At 36.2% G+C, this 16,991-nt stretch overlaps 1 protein-coding gene across 1 annotated transcript; it reads right to left on the bottom strand.

Annotated features, from left to right (window-relative positions):
- Nucleotides 1–711: 711 nt before the first annotated feature.
- On the bottom strand, nucleotides 712–7,252 carry LOC128867868 (SET domain-containing protein SmydA-8). The gene is made up of 5 exons (XM_054109436.1): nucleotides 6,830–7,252; nucleotides 6,559–6,687; nucleotides 3,593–4,136; nucleotides 2,884–3,534; nucleotides 712–1,016 (listed from the first exon to the last, which is right to left on the bottom strand). The coding sequence occupies exons 1-5, from the start codon at nucleotides 6,886–6,888 to the stop codon at nucleotides 864–866; spliced, it is 1,536 nt and encodes a 511-aa protein (XP_053965411.1). The 5' UTR covers nucleotides 6,889–7,252; the 3' UTR covers nucleotides 712–863.
- Between the last annotated feature and the right edge of the window lie 9,739 nt (nucleotides 7,253–16,991).

Below are 16,991 nucleotides of genomic sequence, written 5' to 3' on the forward strand. Positions count from 1 at the left end.
GACTTTTATGGGTGTTTAACACCCATAGTTAGTAATTAAGATGTATTTTTTTTATTCAAACACATTTTACGAATGGGCAACGATAGAACTCAAAATAAAATCTTCGAAACAAATCCACAAGGCGATAGAAGAAGAGGCCGTCCGAGCAAACGATGGAGAGATGACATCGAAGGCGACTTTGGAGCTATGGGCATATCTGATATCAAACGAAAAGCTGATGACCGGAGACGAATTGTAACGGAAGCAATGGTTCAAGATGATGATTTTTATTCGAATTAATATAAAAATTAACGATATTTTGGTTCTTCATAGTCAATTTGTGTAGGCGGCTGCCGAGTTCTCGGTGACTTCACACGTATTCTTACGCTCGTCCAATCAGTCGTTGTTCAGACGGCGACGAGGCAACGCGAGCGAAAACTGTGTTGATTTTTTTTAGTATATCACCAATACAACCTCAGTTTTTTTGTAAACAACCCGCTATCATGACCACGTTTACGTCAGCCAATCAGCTGATTCTTTCAAATTCGCTGAGCGCCAGTTAACGATCTGATATTGGCCAAACCTTCTGAATTTTTTTTTACCATGGAGTGCCGTGTTTTGGCACACTTTGTAGATTACTATTGTTTCTAAATTCGTTTGTGTTTCATTGTAACTAAAAACACACACAGTTAAATTTTTTCCAAGCGAAATTCATTTCAACTTTATTTATAATATTTATAATTATTTTATATTTATTTTTAAACAAATTTTTAGTTTTTTTCGGTAACTAACTGTCTTAAAAAAGTAACTCTCCATTGTCACGTGGCAAAACTGCTTCCTAAAATATTCAACATACTATATTTACAATTCATATCGCTTGTTTTTTAATTTTCTTCCAAATATTTGATGTCGGTCTGCAAATCCTTCAGTTCTTTTAACATTCCTTTGGTCATTTGACCTTCTGGCGTTTCTGGTGGTTCATACAGTAGCATACGTATTGATTCTCTTAGCATCATTTCAACTCGTTTTAAAAGCTCCTAAAAATGGTATTATAAAGTAAAATAAAACAAAAAAAACACAATTACTGTAATATATTCAAATATTATATATTAATCTGGAACAAAGAAACATTTTTTTCTGAATCTAGATAAGAATAGCTAGAGAAACACGTAGGGGATTTAAAAAATATTTATTTTTGTGGAATTAGCAAGCATTTGAAGGAAAAAACTCTATTTTGGACGAAAAAAGCGGCATTAAAATAATTATAACAATCGTTTAAATTAATCTATCGAAAATCCCCTACGCTCTTCTCTTAAGAAGGTTATTATACAGACGTAGTGAAAAACCTGATTAAAAATATTTAAAATTGTTTGAGTTATGCTGCGTGCCAATTTCAGAAAACGTGTTTTGAGAAAAACGCGTTTAAAGTTTGGAAATTTGGAGAAGTCGTTAGGTAGCAGTCACTAACGCTTGGTTAAAAGCTTAAAATATTTATGAAATAAACTTCGGTAACGTATAAAACTTTTTGTTCTGTATTTTAAAAGGTTCAAAGAATTTTTTAAGCTTATAAAAAAAAATCAATTTTTTGAAATTTCTACAGTGGTGTTACCCCTTAAGCTCATGCATTTCTGATGTTAAAGAAAATGTGAATAAAATCACAGAAATTATCGAAGTTGACCGATATATTATATTAGTAGTTGCAGCATCGCCCAGGATCTAAAGATCGATCATTTGTAAACCAGTTGCGCCAAAATTGTACGCAAAAATGGATTTATTTTTCTCGAAACTAATATTTAATCAGAAATCTTAAAATATAATAAATTTCCAATAGAGATACCGATTTTTTTTTGTTGATAGAGCATGACGCACCCTAATGATACATATGTGCATATACGAGTATATGTATATCGCTAAAAAATAATTTATTTTTTTTGGAATCAGAACAAAGGAAATCACTCCTTAAGCATTTTAAGATTCAACCTAGAAAACAAATTTTAGCACCACAGAAAAATTCAAGGTGGAAAGGATTAAATCCAAATTAATGTTTAGAGAAAAATTGGAAAGCCAAATATATTTTGGAAACAGTACTCTTGAACGGAATGGCACTCTTTCTTTATTTTGGTTGCACATAATAGGACTGTTCATGTAAAAATTATTCAGTAACTTAATTTCTCAAAGAAAAAAATATCAAAAAAAAAAAGATGCATATGAACGCAAAACCAGTAGCATTTGCAAGTTTTATAAACAGCTGATTAAATTGTTGGCAGGAAAAATCGCAAAAATTAAACATTTTTTCACTTGAGTTACCTGGTATTAAATAAAAAAAAAAAATAAATAAAGCAAATAAAATGCAAAATAACGAGTTCGGAATCACATGATTTCATTTCGTTCACAATAATTTGTTTCATTTCATCATCGGTGTCAGATGAAGATCATTCCATTAGCATTTGCAATTCGCAAATTTGAATTCGTGTTTATTTTTACTTCAGCTGTTTCTCTCCCTTGTAAATTCTTACAATTAAAAGTTTATCCTGTAAAAACTTGCAACTTCTCCTCAAAAGAAATGTCATTTTGCTCCCTCGCCTTCCCCCTACTTTGCTAGTTTTTTGGGTACATGAACACTAAAACGTGATAATTTGTAGCTGTTGTTGCATACTATTTGCTTCATGAACAGACCTAATATACTTATAAGACTATCCGAATAAATCTTGTTGCTATCCTTTCGCAGATGATAAAAATAGCTGTCCAACAGCTTGACAATTGTATCACTCCTACCCCTCCTTTTACGACTTCTGAATTTAGGTTTGTCGAGCTCTCCTCCAACTTGACAGTTTAAAAATTTAATCACATATACACGAACACTATACACCTTTTTGCGCTCATTAAACTACTCCTTCAACTTACCACCAATTCCGTCTTCTGCACTTCCTTTTCCCCATACCGCATACGGTGCAATTCTGCAGAGGTGTTGGCCATTTCATAAAGCACAATCGCTTTCAGTCGCGATATGCCCGGTAATATCATTTGCAATATACCGAATATATCCTGACATAATCGCACTTTTCGCTCGTAGACCTTACGACCCGGCTGCAAAGCCACGTTTTGTAAAATGGAACGCAAGATCGCCGCAATATTCTGTTTTATATCCAACAAAATGTAATGATTAGGGTGGAAGTAGCGCGTGAGTTTGGCAAGCAAAAGCTCGTAACGAGTAACATCATCCTTAGCATGGAATACTTCTTCTTTGGCGCGTTCTACCAGCTGTTGCACAGTATCCGCGCTAAGCGTGTGTTCGCACTGCAGGCACTGCCACACCCACAATTGTTTAGGCGGACTTTTCAGTTGTTGTGGCGTCTTCGTCTGCGTCTGTGGTTTTTTTTCTGCTTCATCCCTCTTCATCTTAACTATATAACCACCATTCCGTTTATTGTCGGCACAACGTGCACACATAAAACTACTCATATGCGAACCCAGCTCGGTGGGATCTTCGCAACGTTCACATTTGCAGTCGAAATACTTGCCTACCTTCAACAGATGACGTCGCTCGTCGGTGCCCTGATAAAGAAAACGAATATTTTAACTAATAACATAACTTACAATGGCAAGAACTCACCAAAAGTACATTTGTGTAACAATTATAGAGCATATCCCCTTTGGATATATCGCGTGTTGCAAATATTTTCATTTGATAATTTTCATCATTGCACAGCTGCACATTCGATACACAACTGTGCGCCAAGAGTGCTGCACGCGGATAGACGCCACGTAACTGACCTTCGTCTGGTGCTCGCACCTCGAAGCAATTAACATCAATTATGCCCCATATTTTCTGTAGCAGCGTTTCATTTATGGATTTTCCATCTTTCAGGTACTGGGTTAAACCTGAATTTAGTATGGGCTCAACGGAGTTTTTTTGTAGTTCCTTCCAAATTTCGGTGTCGCGTCGTTCTTCTAAATGCGGTTCCATTTGTAGTAATTGTTCATAATATGGGGCATGTTCTGGATTTTCACGTAAAATCATACATTTGAGAAGACCGTAGGTTGTGGGATTTCCTTTGAGCAAGTCAATGCGTAACCCCTTCATATCGGCAACCAAACGACAGTCATACTCATTGTGGTATGCACAATTGTCGCAGAGCAGAAACACCTGACAGATTCTGTTGGAAAGAAAACTATTCTTAGGGCTTTTGCTATAAAGGTTAGGTTAACATCTCAAACGGACTAATTCAATAATGTAAGCTTATATATTGCCTCGAACAAATTCCTTCTGTCAGTCAGTTGTCAAGCACGGACCACCCTACCCATGTTTACTTGCCCATGGCGCATTGTCTAGTAATACAACGATGGTGTGCACCATCCGTGCTTCGAATATCAAGCGGATAGAAGGTTGTTTCAAACAGCAGAAAATAGTTAATCTCAAATCTTAAATGAGTCCAACTTTTAATAGTGTATTGCTCAATTGAGGCCAAAATTTTACCACGGGTATTAATCCGGCCTGAATTTACAAAAATGTACCTTCTAAGACCACCATAAAGATCTTTGAAGAGCCTTTCTTGCCGTATTTGAGCTTATGGATCTCTTTAAGAAGAATTGTCCCAATAGTTGTCATAGTTTTTGGTTAAAAATTACAAACTTTTAGGTAATTAATTGAGGATTCCTAATACTGCAAAAAAAACTATATCATAGTAGATTTTAGACATCGTTGAAAGCGCGCAGATTGTCTGATAGTTTCAAGACAAATGTTCCAACTCAGTATCTTAATATTATTTCCAATGATTTCAGGGAGTAACAAAAGACCACAGCGGTTTCTGTAATCAGGTTGTTTCAAGATTGGTAGGTGATTGGCCTACTTTGGTGCTGAGGCTGGCAGTTGATGCTCCAGTCAGGAGTGCGGCTGCCTGGGTGGCTAAAGCACTTCCTCTGCGCAAGTTTTTAAGGTCTTGCCGCCTATGATCACACGTCGGAGCCTTATTCGTTCTAAACAGGGGGTGTCACGTGGAGATGCTACTGACATTTGGGACGGATAGGCTATGTATTTGCTTCACCAACCTCATTTGCCCATTTTAAGTTGGTAATTAAGGTGGTCTAGAAATTTCTAAAAATCGATTTTTTGTTTTTTTCGATATTTCGAAAGTATGGTATCTTAGGAATATACCGTGAAATTTTCATGCGGAAATTCCCAATATTATAGGTCCTACATCCCATTAATTAGGTAGCGAGCGGTCCGCGCGCTCCTGTATCTCAAACTTTAAACTCATTTATCTGGAAACGACTTTCTTCGCCCTGTTGTTGTTAAAAAAACAAAAGAAAAACAACTACTCAACCGAATCTTCTGAGGTTTTAATATGTTGCTCACAACATAAATGTCTATCGCCCTTAATAGAATCATATTAAATATTATTTCAATTATTTCGTCTTTTTTTTTATTAAAAAACTGAAAAAACCCGATTTTTAGAGCGTCTAATTAAAAACCGCGCCATTTTGTCAAATTCTTTTTTTTATTCTAGTAGCGGCACATATTATACTTAGTTACAATCTTACTGATAAATAATTTTTTTGGTTTTTGTGTTTCAGATAAATAGAAGAGCCAAAATGGACAACGCCGTCCTGGTCCAATTTTTCGGGAGGGTCAACTTCGGCGCCATTTTTTAAATTATTAAAATTAAAATAAACTTTTTTTTTTAATTTTTGTATGTAAAGAAGTTAAATAAAGAGCCTTAAAAATTAAATGTCGTTTTTCATTTTTTTATTGTAAAAAACAAATCTAAAAATACCCTAAATTTTTGAGACCGAGACCCCTTAATGGGTTTTGAACGAAATTGAAAATATAAACTGGGGCGATTTTTGGCTTCAGTAGAATAATGCTCCATGTACACCTCATAAAAAAATATCTGCCGTTCGGAGTCGGCTTAAAATTGCAGGTCCCTTCAGTTGTGAGGAAAACATCAAGAAGCACACCACAAATTGGAAGAGGAGCTCGGCCAAACACCCGACAAAAAGGCTGTAGGCGCCAATTATAATATTCCATCGTTAGTCAGAAGTTTTTCTCTTTCTAATGAAGGAAAAATATATTGAACGGTATTTTTCTAAAGCCCTTTTAAAAAGAAATACGCCCAAGGTGCATATTGTTTAAAATGTTTTAGTTAAATTTATATGTTTGTATATTATGGTGCATCACCTTGCATACAAAAAATCGGTATCTTTTTTACACCGGATTTACAATTTATTATATTTTAAGATGCTCACCAAAATATGGTATTTCTCAAAAGTATTAAAATCTGCGTGAGCTGGACCGATTTTAAAGTAACTGCCAAAATCTCATTATTTTTACTTCGCTTATCATATTTTTTAACATTTTTTTGCAAACCTTTTAAGCTTAAAATCTGAGATGGTTTAACTTTTCATTTGTAAAAAAACTCGACTTATTGCGTTATTTTTAAATCACTCCAGCTTACGTAAATCTGAATATTTTGGAGGAAATCTTAAAATAAAAAAATTTTATAATTCCTCACTTTTTTCGTGAGGCACGCTAATGTACATACATACTTTATTATTGTAAATATTTGATTCTAGCAATACCTGCAAAATTCGGTGGTTAGTTTCAAGCAATTCGAACAACGTCTATCACCGTTAGCAGCCAGAAGTAATATTGGCTGTTCTAGCAGACAAGTTTCGCCAGCTCTGATGTCCGCTGCTGCCGTGACATATCTACCGAAAAATGTGATATATATTTTTATTATTAAATTATTAAAATTGTAGCTACTAAGTTAAAAATAGAAAACAAGAACGCTGAATAGGGTTCACATAAACAAATATGAAATGTAATCACTGAGGAGTTCGAACAAAGTACCTTCCTAATTCATCATTGTTCTCAATTTTGCACTTCTTTGCAAAATCATCCATATCCATTTCAAAATAATTAGTTACTCTTAGTTAAATTTAAAATAAGCTTTAATCTGTATGCGTTATTTATTTTGTATTACACAACGTTCTAAATATCATATTCGATGGTATAACATTTTATTGAATTAGCTTTTTAAACCGGCAATTTTTTCTTAGATTTGAGATATAATTTACCAACAACCTATGGCATATTTTAATGAAAAAAACTTGTGCAGCGTATTTTTAGAATATGTAAATTTTTTAACTTAATTACTGTTGCCCTAGGCCACTTTTACTACATCCTACTGCAATATTTGCCAACTTTGCGCGAGTGCGTGGCGTTCCCGTTTTGTGTGTGTCCACAAGATAATAGAAAAGTAGACATTTGATGGCACAAGTAAATAGCTTTTTGGCATTTTGTATACGCGCTCGTAAATTTAAATTTGCAGATGCATCTGTCGTCTGCCAGCGAATAACACTGTGCAACGAAATTTAACTTTTTTCGAAATAAAAAAACTCCGTTAACGGAATGTATGTATGTAGTAAGTCGACTTGAGAAATATTATCCATCATAAACTGTTTTAGAAATTTATGTACAATCTGTGTCAGAAAAAAGGAACCGCGATTATTCATGAAGTATAAAAGATACCTATATATTTAAATTTTTTTTAAATGAATGTATGTACAAAACTACGAGTCGCAAATAGCTCGTCGACAAAGAGGATCAGATTTTGCGAACTTGACGCACGAGTTGCTTTAACTCGTGGACTATCTTTTCGACATGATGCGTTTTCATTTCCTCACACATTTACAATAGGGTTGGCGTCTGGGGACTGGGAAGGCCAGTCCATTACTGTGACGCCATTTTCTTGTCTTGTTGTTTCTCAATGTGTTTCGCTTCAAGCCGCGTTGGGAAAAATCATCATCGTTTTTGTACACTTCATACCGCTGATTCCACACAACAACGAACTTTTTTGAGTTTTTAGTCACTTTTGCAGCCGCGGCGTAAGATAATTTCGGCCCTTTCGAATGCGTGCATAAAAATACCGCCTCGAAACGCTTAGCGTTTGGTTGCGTTTCCGCGAAAATTTCGAACGTCCTGTAACCTTGAAGTTACAAGAAAAAACTGTAATTTTTTAGTAAGAGACTGAGATATACTACAAACAATTTTATGCGGAATGTTACGATGGTATTTTTTTTTTTTTGGGAGCTTTAACGTATTAAGAGGTAAGGCCGGCCGCCGGAGTCGAATGGGTTGGTGGTTACTATTCTTTAGGGTATGGATTCGAAACCCAATGAGGAAATGAAGGTATGCAACATCTAATCACAGGAAAAGATTTTTTAATAGCAGGCAATGGCAAAGCTCCTCATAACTACTATCTGCCGTTCGGAGGCAGGACAAAATTATAGGTAGCTCCATTTGTGGAAGAGCATCAAGACGCACACCACAAAATTGGTGAAGAGGTGGCGCAATACTAATCACCCTATCGGAAGATTTCTAATTTTTGCAAATGGCGTCGTACGTCAATTATATTTGACACTTGTGAACTTGACAGCTGCAGCATACAAACAGACGAACAATGAAGCACATAAAGGTCAAAGTAAAGATTTCTATCACTCAAAATCATTATCAATTTTTAAAAACATCATTGGGTGATTAATTTGTTTTTTTTGGCAGAGAGCAGGTTTAACTCTTATAATACTCCTTAGAATATTACCGGCCTCGGTAGTCTAGCGTAAGTAACCATCCCAGAGGTTGTGGGTTCGAATCCCACGTAAAGCACAGTCCTCGCACTTTTTCAAATTTACCTACTTTCCCTGTTTCTAAAGAAAACAAAAAAAAAAAATAAAAAAAATCTCATTCCTCAAACCCAAAAACTAATCCTTCCATCCTTACTCCCGCACAATATTCAGCGCATCATTTGCATTATGGCTGCTAAAACAAGCAAAAACAAATAGTTATACATTGCATACGGGGCGCCAGCAAGAGCAAGCGGGCAACCGCGGTAATAGCGCAGACACACCCAAATTTAGCGAAGTCCTCAACTATCTGTACGATCCTTCTGCCAGAAAAATGTGAAACACAGATGGCACTCCAAGCAGTAAGAAGTCGTTGTTCCTAAGCAACGACAGGTGGGCATTTCCACCAATTAGGACTGGTAGCGGCAGGTTAATAGCCTACTCTGTCAGAAATCAAATAGATTAACGAAATCAACGCAAGACAAGTCTTGTTGGGGCCATACGCTCCCGAGAGGAGTGAACAAGAAAAATAAAAGAAAGAAGCATTAGCAGCATAATAAGTTCTGTCTACTCAACGGTTTAAAGTTTTATAAATTACCTACAGGGTAACAAGACATTTTTGAAAGTCAATGCAGCAACTTAAATGATGTACTACTTCATACGTAATGACATGAATGTTGCTTTTTGAACCACCTATTTTTTTCACAATGTTAACACAAATGACATGTCAAATGTGTTCATAATTTACTTAAAGGTTTGACATTTACGAAATGGGACGCTATACGCTTGATCAAAATTGGGAAATATTGAAAACCTATTTCCAAAGTGGTGAGTCTTTTTCTGATTTTCACATCGGTGACTACGTCAATAAGCAAAATTGTCGGATTTGGAGCTCAGAAAATCCACACGTTACTGTAGAGAAGCAAATGCATCCACAACGAGTCACTGTTTGGTGCGGTTTTTGGTCTGGCGGCATCATCGGGCCATTTTTTTTTTGGAAAATGAGCGAGGAGCCGCGGTTGCAGTAAATGACGAGCGTTACCGTGACATGCTCAACGAGTTGTTTCCAAAAATTGAAGAGAATGACATGGACGACATTTGGTTTCAACAGGACGGTACAACATTTCACACTGCCAAAGTTCCACTCGAACTTTTGGCTGCCGTTTTTGAAAACCGAATAATCAGCCGAAATTCCGATATCAATTGGCCGCCTCGGAGCTGTGAGTTAAGCCCGTTGGACTATTTTTTGTGGGGAGCCGTTAAGGACAAATGCTATGCGAACCATCGAGAGACAATTGATGCTTTAAACACGAAATCGAAGATGCCATTCATGAAATTGGAGCCCAAACAATCGAAAATGTGCTTAAAAATTGGATTGATCCAATGGCCTACTGTAAAGCCAGTCGTAGCAGTCATTTGAACGATACTATTTTTCATTCATAAATGACAATGTTCAATCTTCAAAATAAAAAAAAGTTTGAAAAAATATTGATTAGTTTTTTGTTTATAGCCGATTCAAAAATCAAATTTTACATGGCCCACCCTGTAGCTTCAAAATAAACCAATAAAGAATCAATTTCACCACCCTATGAAACTACTCTAAGTGTTATTGTGGAATAAGTTTATAGCGGTTTGCTGTTTGGCAAAGGGTAAATATTTATTCGAGAGACCTCTTTCTGCTCTACAAAACTGTATTAATTAGATTTTTGAGTTATTTAATTTTTTACTAATATAGTTTTGAGGCTTAGAAATGGAATACCCAGGAGCCAAAAATCAACATTTTCGACACCTGCTTTATTTGCTTTTCACCGAGGTCAAAAAGCTGTTGAAGCAGCCCGGGAAATTTGCGACGTGTATGGAGATGGCGTTATAAAAAAATGCCAACTTTGACGTCGATAACACGTCCCGCAGCGGAAGCCCTTCTGAATTCGATGAAGAACGTCTCAAAGCACTTTTGAAGGAGAGCGGTTGCGGAAAAAATTAACTGCGATAATAAAACGATTCTCAATCAATCAATTCAATGGGATTTACCGAAAAATTGGTAGTCTGGATGACTTACGAGCTCAGGCGCCATGTTGCACCAGCCGTTAAAGCCCCACTCCAAGAGCTCGAATGGGAAGTCCTTCAGCATCCGCCGTATTCTCCGGACCTTACACTGACCGAATACCATCTTTTCCGCTGCCTGTCAAACCATATAAAAGGTGTTACCTTCGGCAAAAAAAAGAGGCCCTTAAAAACTGGCTCAACTACATACTTCCTTGACACCAGACCAGGCGATTTTTGGCCGAACGGCATCAACAAATGGGTGGAGAGGTGGAAAGAGGTTGTAAACAACAACGGCGAATATATAATTGATTAATTCATTCGCATAATTGTTGTTTTTTGTTTAAATAAAAGTATTCGCTAAAAACGTTGCGAACTTATTCCCCAACCTAATATTTTAACACAAATCTTAAATAAGCATGAAATTACACTGTGTAACAAAAAAATAAAAAAAGTAAAAACAAAATAAAATCTTAAAACTCACACAACTCTATTAATTTTAATTCAATTACAGTCAAATATAGCTCATTCGACGCAAAATTAAATTTACTATAACTGTAGTGTACTAAAAAAAATCCTCAATATCGGATAATATCGTAAAAATTATGTCAAAGTTGAAAAAATAAAAAAAAACTCCAAATACTTCCGCCTACAGTCTCGTCAGTTGTCATTTCAGAAAAATTCTCAACACACTGTCAAAAAGGCTTGTTGTCTTTCGAACTAAAAAAACAAATTCAAAATCGGATGGAAATTGGCGAAGTTAGGAGTGATTCTTCACATCAACCTACTGAAAAACGGTTTAATGGCCATAAAATGAGATTTTGGGGGTGTATTGGAAATTTCTCCTATACCATTTTTCTTAGTTATACTATACCTACAAGTTGTACTAGGTCTCCATAAAAGTATAAAATCACTGTCGCACAGTGTTATGATTTATATTTATATTAAATATTTACTAACTATCAACTACATTTCAAGCCAGCGTTTACCTGGTAATATGCACTTCTCCAATTTTCCTGAAAAGGACAAAAATATCCATATTAGAAGAAGGTAGAGTATTATTAGAGTTCCAGAAAAGCTATCCACGTAGTATTCCACATATATGTAGTTGTTGGAAATATTTCATCCTAATAAGAGTTAAAACTTAAAAAAAAAAGTCGGACGGTAACCTTAGATACAGTGTGTGACAGTTTTTATCCCTTGCCCCGCTGTACCACAAACTGTTATCAGCACCTTGTCATTTTTTATTATGTTGTACAGTGTAATGTACAACAAAGGTACAACATACAAGTACATCACAATAGAGAGCAGCGCATTAAATAGAAAGCATCTCCTAGACTTTTCGAAGACACGAAAGGGACAATAATATAATGCAGACCAAAAACAAACAAAAAAAACCAATATTAAATGAGCTTTCAGCTTTTGAATTGCATCAGTATAATCTTTTGTTTAACACCTCGGTCCTTTTGGCGTCCGAATTGCAGTGCAACGTAAATCACTGGCATTTCAAAGAACACTTCAAATGGTCTCTTCATTTCAAATAACTCTGCTGACACCATTTTTAACCAATTACGTATTTGCATAAAGGGTGCAGCTGGACATGGCTCTTTATACCTATTTGCTTCATATATAATATTTCGCCCATCAGCAACTGTCATATCTACAAACCAAATACCGATAACTTTGTACATCTGGTTAAGGGGTTAAGGGTAGTTAGAATTTTCATATTTGAAGTGAATCCGACAAATACTTTTCGAGTTATTCAACAATTAACAAAGGTCGCTCGGGCGCTCCGGAGCGTTCGAGAGCAAGTAGCTGGATGCTGCACTTATGAAAGTGGGAGATAAGCGCGCTAACGAGAACATTCGAGAAGGTAGAATGCTACGTAGGCAACAGCAAATCGATATTTCGGAAGCTGCTAAGACGGCTGAAGAACTATTATATAGTCCAGGAATAGGTGGCACAATGTGAGTAATTAAATAATTCGTATAACTGGACATAAATCGATAGCAAAACTTTAAATGCGTTTTTCTCAAAACTATGTTTTTTGAACCGGTGATCACTGTAACTTAAAAACCGCTTGGTAGATTTCAATAAAATGTATACTGATTTTGAAAAACATAAAAAGCTCGTGCCTGATCAAAGGATTTTTTTTTTCAAAAATTTCGATTTTTTTAACAATTAATTGTCGGTTTCTTTCTCGAAAATCTGAAAAATATTTCCTGAGGCCGGCATTGACTTTGTTAATTTTGACAAAAAATCGATCATGCACAAGATTATCTATACTTCTATATCTATACTAATATTATAAAGAGGAAAACTTTGTTTGTAATGAATAGGCTCAAAAACTACTGGACCGATTTTAAAAATTCTTTCACCATTCGAAAGCTACATCATCCACGAGTAACATGGATTATATTTTATTTTGGAAATAGGGCTCGAGATATAGGTCAAAACGTGGACCCGGGTAACCTTCGGATGTGTATGTACAATATGGGTATCAAATGGAAGCTGTTGGTGAATGCTTTAGTCCAGAGTATTTTTCATGCCGCTCCGTGACTAGGGTCTCGAGATAGAGACCAAAACGTGGACCCTAGAATGTGTTTGTACAATATGGATATCAAATTGAAGCTGTTGGTGAATGCTTTAGTACAGAGTATTTTGCATGCCGCTCCGTGACTGGGGTCTCGAGATATAGGTCAAAACGTGGACCGGGGTAACCTTTGATTGTGTATGTACAATATGGGTATCAAATGAAAGCTGTTGATAAGTGCTTTAATACGGGGTAATTTTCATACCTATTGATGACTAGGGTCTGGAAATATATGCCAAAACGTGGACCCGCCGTGTCTTTGCACCGAATTAAACCAAACTTACACACATTGTTAAGGAGGTATTGAAGATGATTTCCGTATAGTTTGAATACCTATTGGTAGATAGGGTCTCGAGATATAGGTCAAAACGTGGACCCGGGTAACCTTCGGACGTGTATGTACAATATGGGTATCAAATGAAAGCTGTTGGTGAATGCTTTAGTACAGAGTATTTTTCATGCCGCTCCGTGACTGGGGTCTCGAGATATAGGTCAAAACGTGGACCCGGGTAACCTTTGGTTGTGTATGTACAATATGGGTATCAAATGAAAGCTGTTGATAAGTGCTTTAATACGGGGTAATTTTCATGCCTATTGATGACTAGGGTCTCGAAATATATGCCAAAACGTGGACCCGCTGTGTCTTTGCACCGAATTAAACCAAACTTACGCACATTGTTAAGTAAGTATTGAAAATGGGTTTCGTAAAGTTTGGTTGTAATTCGGAGCACTGGCAACGGGTACAGCGTTCTTTTGAACCAGCCATAATGTCGCTTACTTTTTTAACGCTTGGGGCGGAACTGAACTGTCAAATTGACAGTGTGAGTTACAATGTGTCAATATTTCTTTCTGATTTGGATGCCATAAGGCAAAAACGTAAGTGCAACATGTAAAAATTGTTTGTGAATTTTTTTGGAGTGGATTTTGGAACAGTGAATAATTTCTTACGAAATTTGAGAATTTAATGTGAAATCCGAATGAAATTATGTGTTCGTGGAAAAAAATTTTTTTTTCGTTTTTTTTTTTTTGAAAAATATAAATGGATAATGTTTAAAAACCTCCAATGCTTAATAAAACATATAAATTGAAACGAAAAATTCATGGATGATCCGGAAAAAAGACGATTGTTTATTCATATGCGTTGATTTGAAATTTAAAAACAATCTTCTTTTTTCCTGATTTTCAATTTATATTTTATATTTACTCAAAAACAAATAGAAAAACAAAAAATATTGTTTATGCCAAAGCGCCTGAATAAAGAATAAAGAAATAAATAATATGAAAATCATATATTTTCTGTTCTAAACCATATCTATTCTATTTTAGTGTGCCCAGCGAAGGGGGCCGGGTTTGCTAGTCTATTCATAAAACTAATTTCTCTTGTCCGATTGATTCAAGATGAATCTCCAAGGACTTGAGATGAGCACGCAAGGGACTTCTGGAGAAACGGACTCCACACAAACAGCGATAACTTTTACAATTATTAATTTTTCTTTTTGAAATTTTGCTAAAGTCAAGTCGAAACATGAAGATTTTAATATTAAAGCTATTGTTTGTTTTTTTTTTTGTAAAATAAAGCAATTGACTAGCAAACCAAAATGATTGAAAATCATCATTTTTTCTGGTGTCTGACTACCCCTAACCCCTTACAAATAAGTTAATCATCTGTATATTTTCGGTGATATCAACCTCCCAAATATTAAGTGAATAGGATTTTCCTCAACTTGGGGTCTTAACCATCTGATATTACAGCCGAGCATGAATCATATTGTTTAGTCAAAGCTTTGTTTAGGTCTCAGCTTACATCAGATAATTAATAATTTTATGAACCAGCTTTATACAGGATCCGGCACTCGAATTGTAACCAATTAAAATGGCCATAAATTTAGTTTGGAAAATTACTTTTATTCAATTCAAAGTACAAAATGTGTGAAAATAATACAAAATTAAGAATCAACTTACTTTTGCTCGATATGACAACCTTTTGCCCTTTTGCTCCAGAAACGAATTGCAAGCTGCCCGAATGTGACTTGCACGTATTTTGGCCCACTCGCGGACAATGGCTTTTATCAGCACCTAGAGACTGGTGAATCTTTTAGTTCGGACCTTGCTCTCCAAAATGGCCCCAAGAGAATAATCCATTGGATTCACGTGTGAATTTGAGAGCCACTGTGTGGACGTTGGGATGTTTGGAACGTTGTTTTTTAGCCATTTTTCGTTCACTCGAGCTTTGTGAAACGGTGCCGAATCCTGTTGAAACGTCCATGGTCTGCCACCGAAACGTTTATCTGCCCAACGGCTTCAAAGCAACCTCCAGAATACTTTCCCGATAATATTTCGCATTTACCTTGACGCCAGGCTCGATGAAAACAACTGGACAGCGCCCATCAGCGGTTACAACGGCCCAAACCCTTACCTGTGGCAGATACTGCCTCCTGGTGGCCAATCGATGACTCAAATTCTCGTATGAACGGTCCGTCAAGTAAACCCTATCAGTTTGGGAGTTTAGGAATTGCTCAATTTGAAAAAAAATCTCGTCAGAAAACACAATGTTCAGAAATTAATCGCTTTCGGATGGCCATGCGTCAGCTACGCGAGCGGTCTGAAGCTAGTTACACTTCGAGTGCCTGACCCTGTAGAATTCTCCATCTCCAGTTCGTAAGTCCGAGTATCACTACCAGCATTTTCTCAATGCTATTCACCACTTTTGCGCGTCACGGCTCATTGCTCCTACAGTGGGATTCTAAAAATTATCCGTCAGTAAATTAATTTCTGCTATCCTTCTTATTAGAGTAAATTTAGCACTGCGACGTGAAAGATATATTCTGGAATATTCAGAGTATTTCTCTAAGCCCAACTTTCTCAATACATTTTAGTACAATTACTTCGTTGCCGTCTGAATAATGACTGATTGTATTCAACTAACTTCATTTTACACATTTGCTTTTCATTTATTCGCTTCTCTCTCTGTCAAATCCCCTATGATGTAACAACCAAAGTTATTCTCACAATTCTGTTTCGAATCATCATCCTTGCGGGATTTCCATTTACAATTTTCTCTGCTATTATCACAGCTCCCGAGCTCTGCAATTATAAACACACCCGAAACTCTTTAAATGATTTTATTTTGGTCGATTGCGGAACCTTTAGTGTATTGTATATATATTTTATTGTAATAATACTCCGAAAATCGTTATAAAAAAATTTAATTTATATACGGTGACCAGAGTGGCATCATTTCTCTATCCAATCAATTCGTACCCGTCGAATTTTCTCCGTTATTTTTGCCCCATGTTGTGCAAGGGGAAGTCCAAAATGAACAAGACTGAGCTAAAATAGGAGTGACAGTAGCTTTGTTCTGATAACTCGTTATTTATTCAAAATAGTCCCCTCTGGCCTCGATACATTGTTTTGCGCGATATAAAAGCTTTTCGAAAGGGTGTCTCAGGTCATTGACCGGAATGTCCTTCAGGATGCAAAAAATCGATGTTTTGGAGATTTCCAACTCCGATTCCACGAATTTCAATGATAACTTCGTTTCATTTTTGATAAATTTACGAACAATTTCGATGGAGTTCACGGTGATTACTGATTTTGGACGGCCCGATTTTAAAACAAAATTTGATATTAGCTCTTTGTTCGAAACTCATGTTTGTACCGATGACACAAACATGCTGGCACTTTAGAAGCAATAACTGAACCGAATGTCACCAAGCTTTCGCTGGAAGTCAGCTAGGGATTTAACTTCCAACGC

Source organism: Anastrepha ludens, chromosome 6 (genome assembly GCF_028408465.1).
Source record: "Anastrepha ludens isolate Willacy chromosome 6, idAnaLude1.1, whole genome shotgun sequence".
Classification (NCBI taxonomy): Eukaryota; Metazoa; Arthropoda; class Insecta; order Diptera; family Tephritidae; genus Anastrepha; species Anastrepha ludens.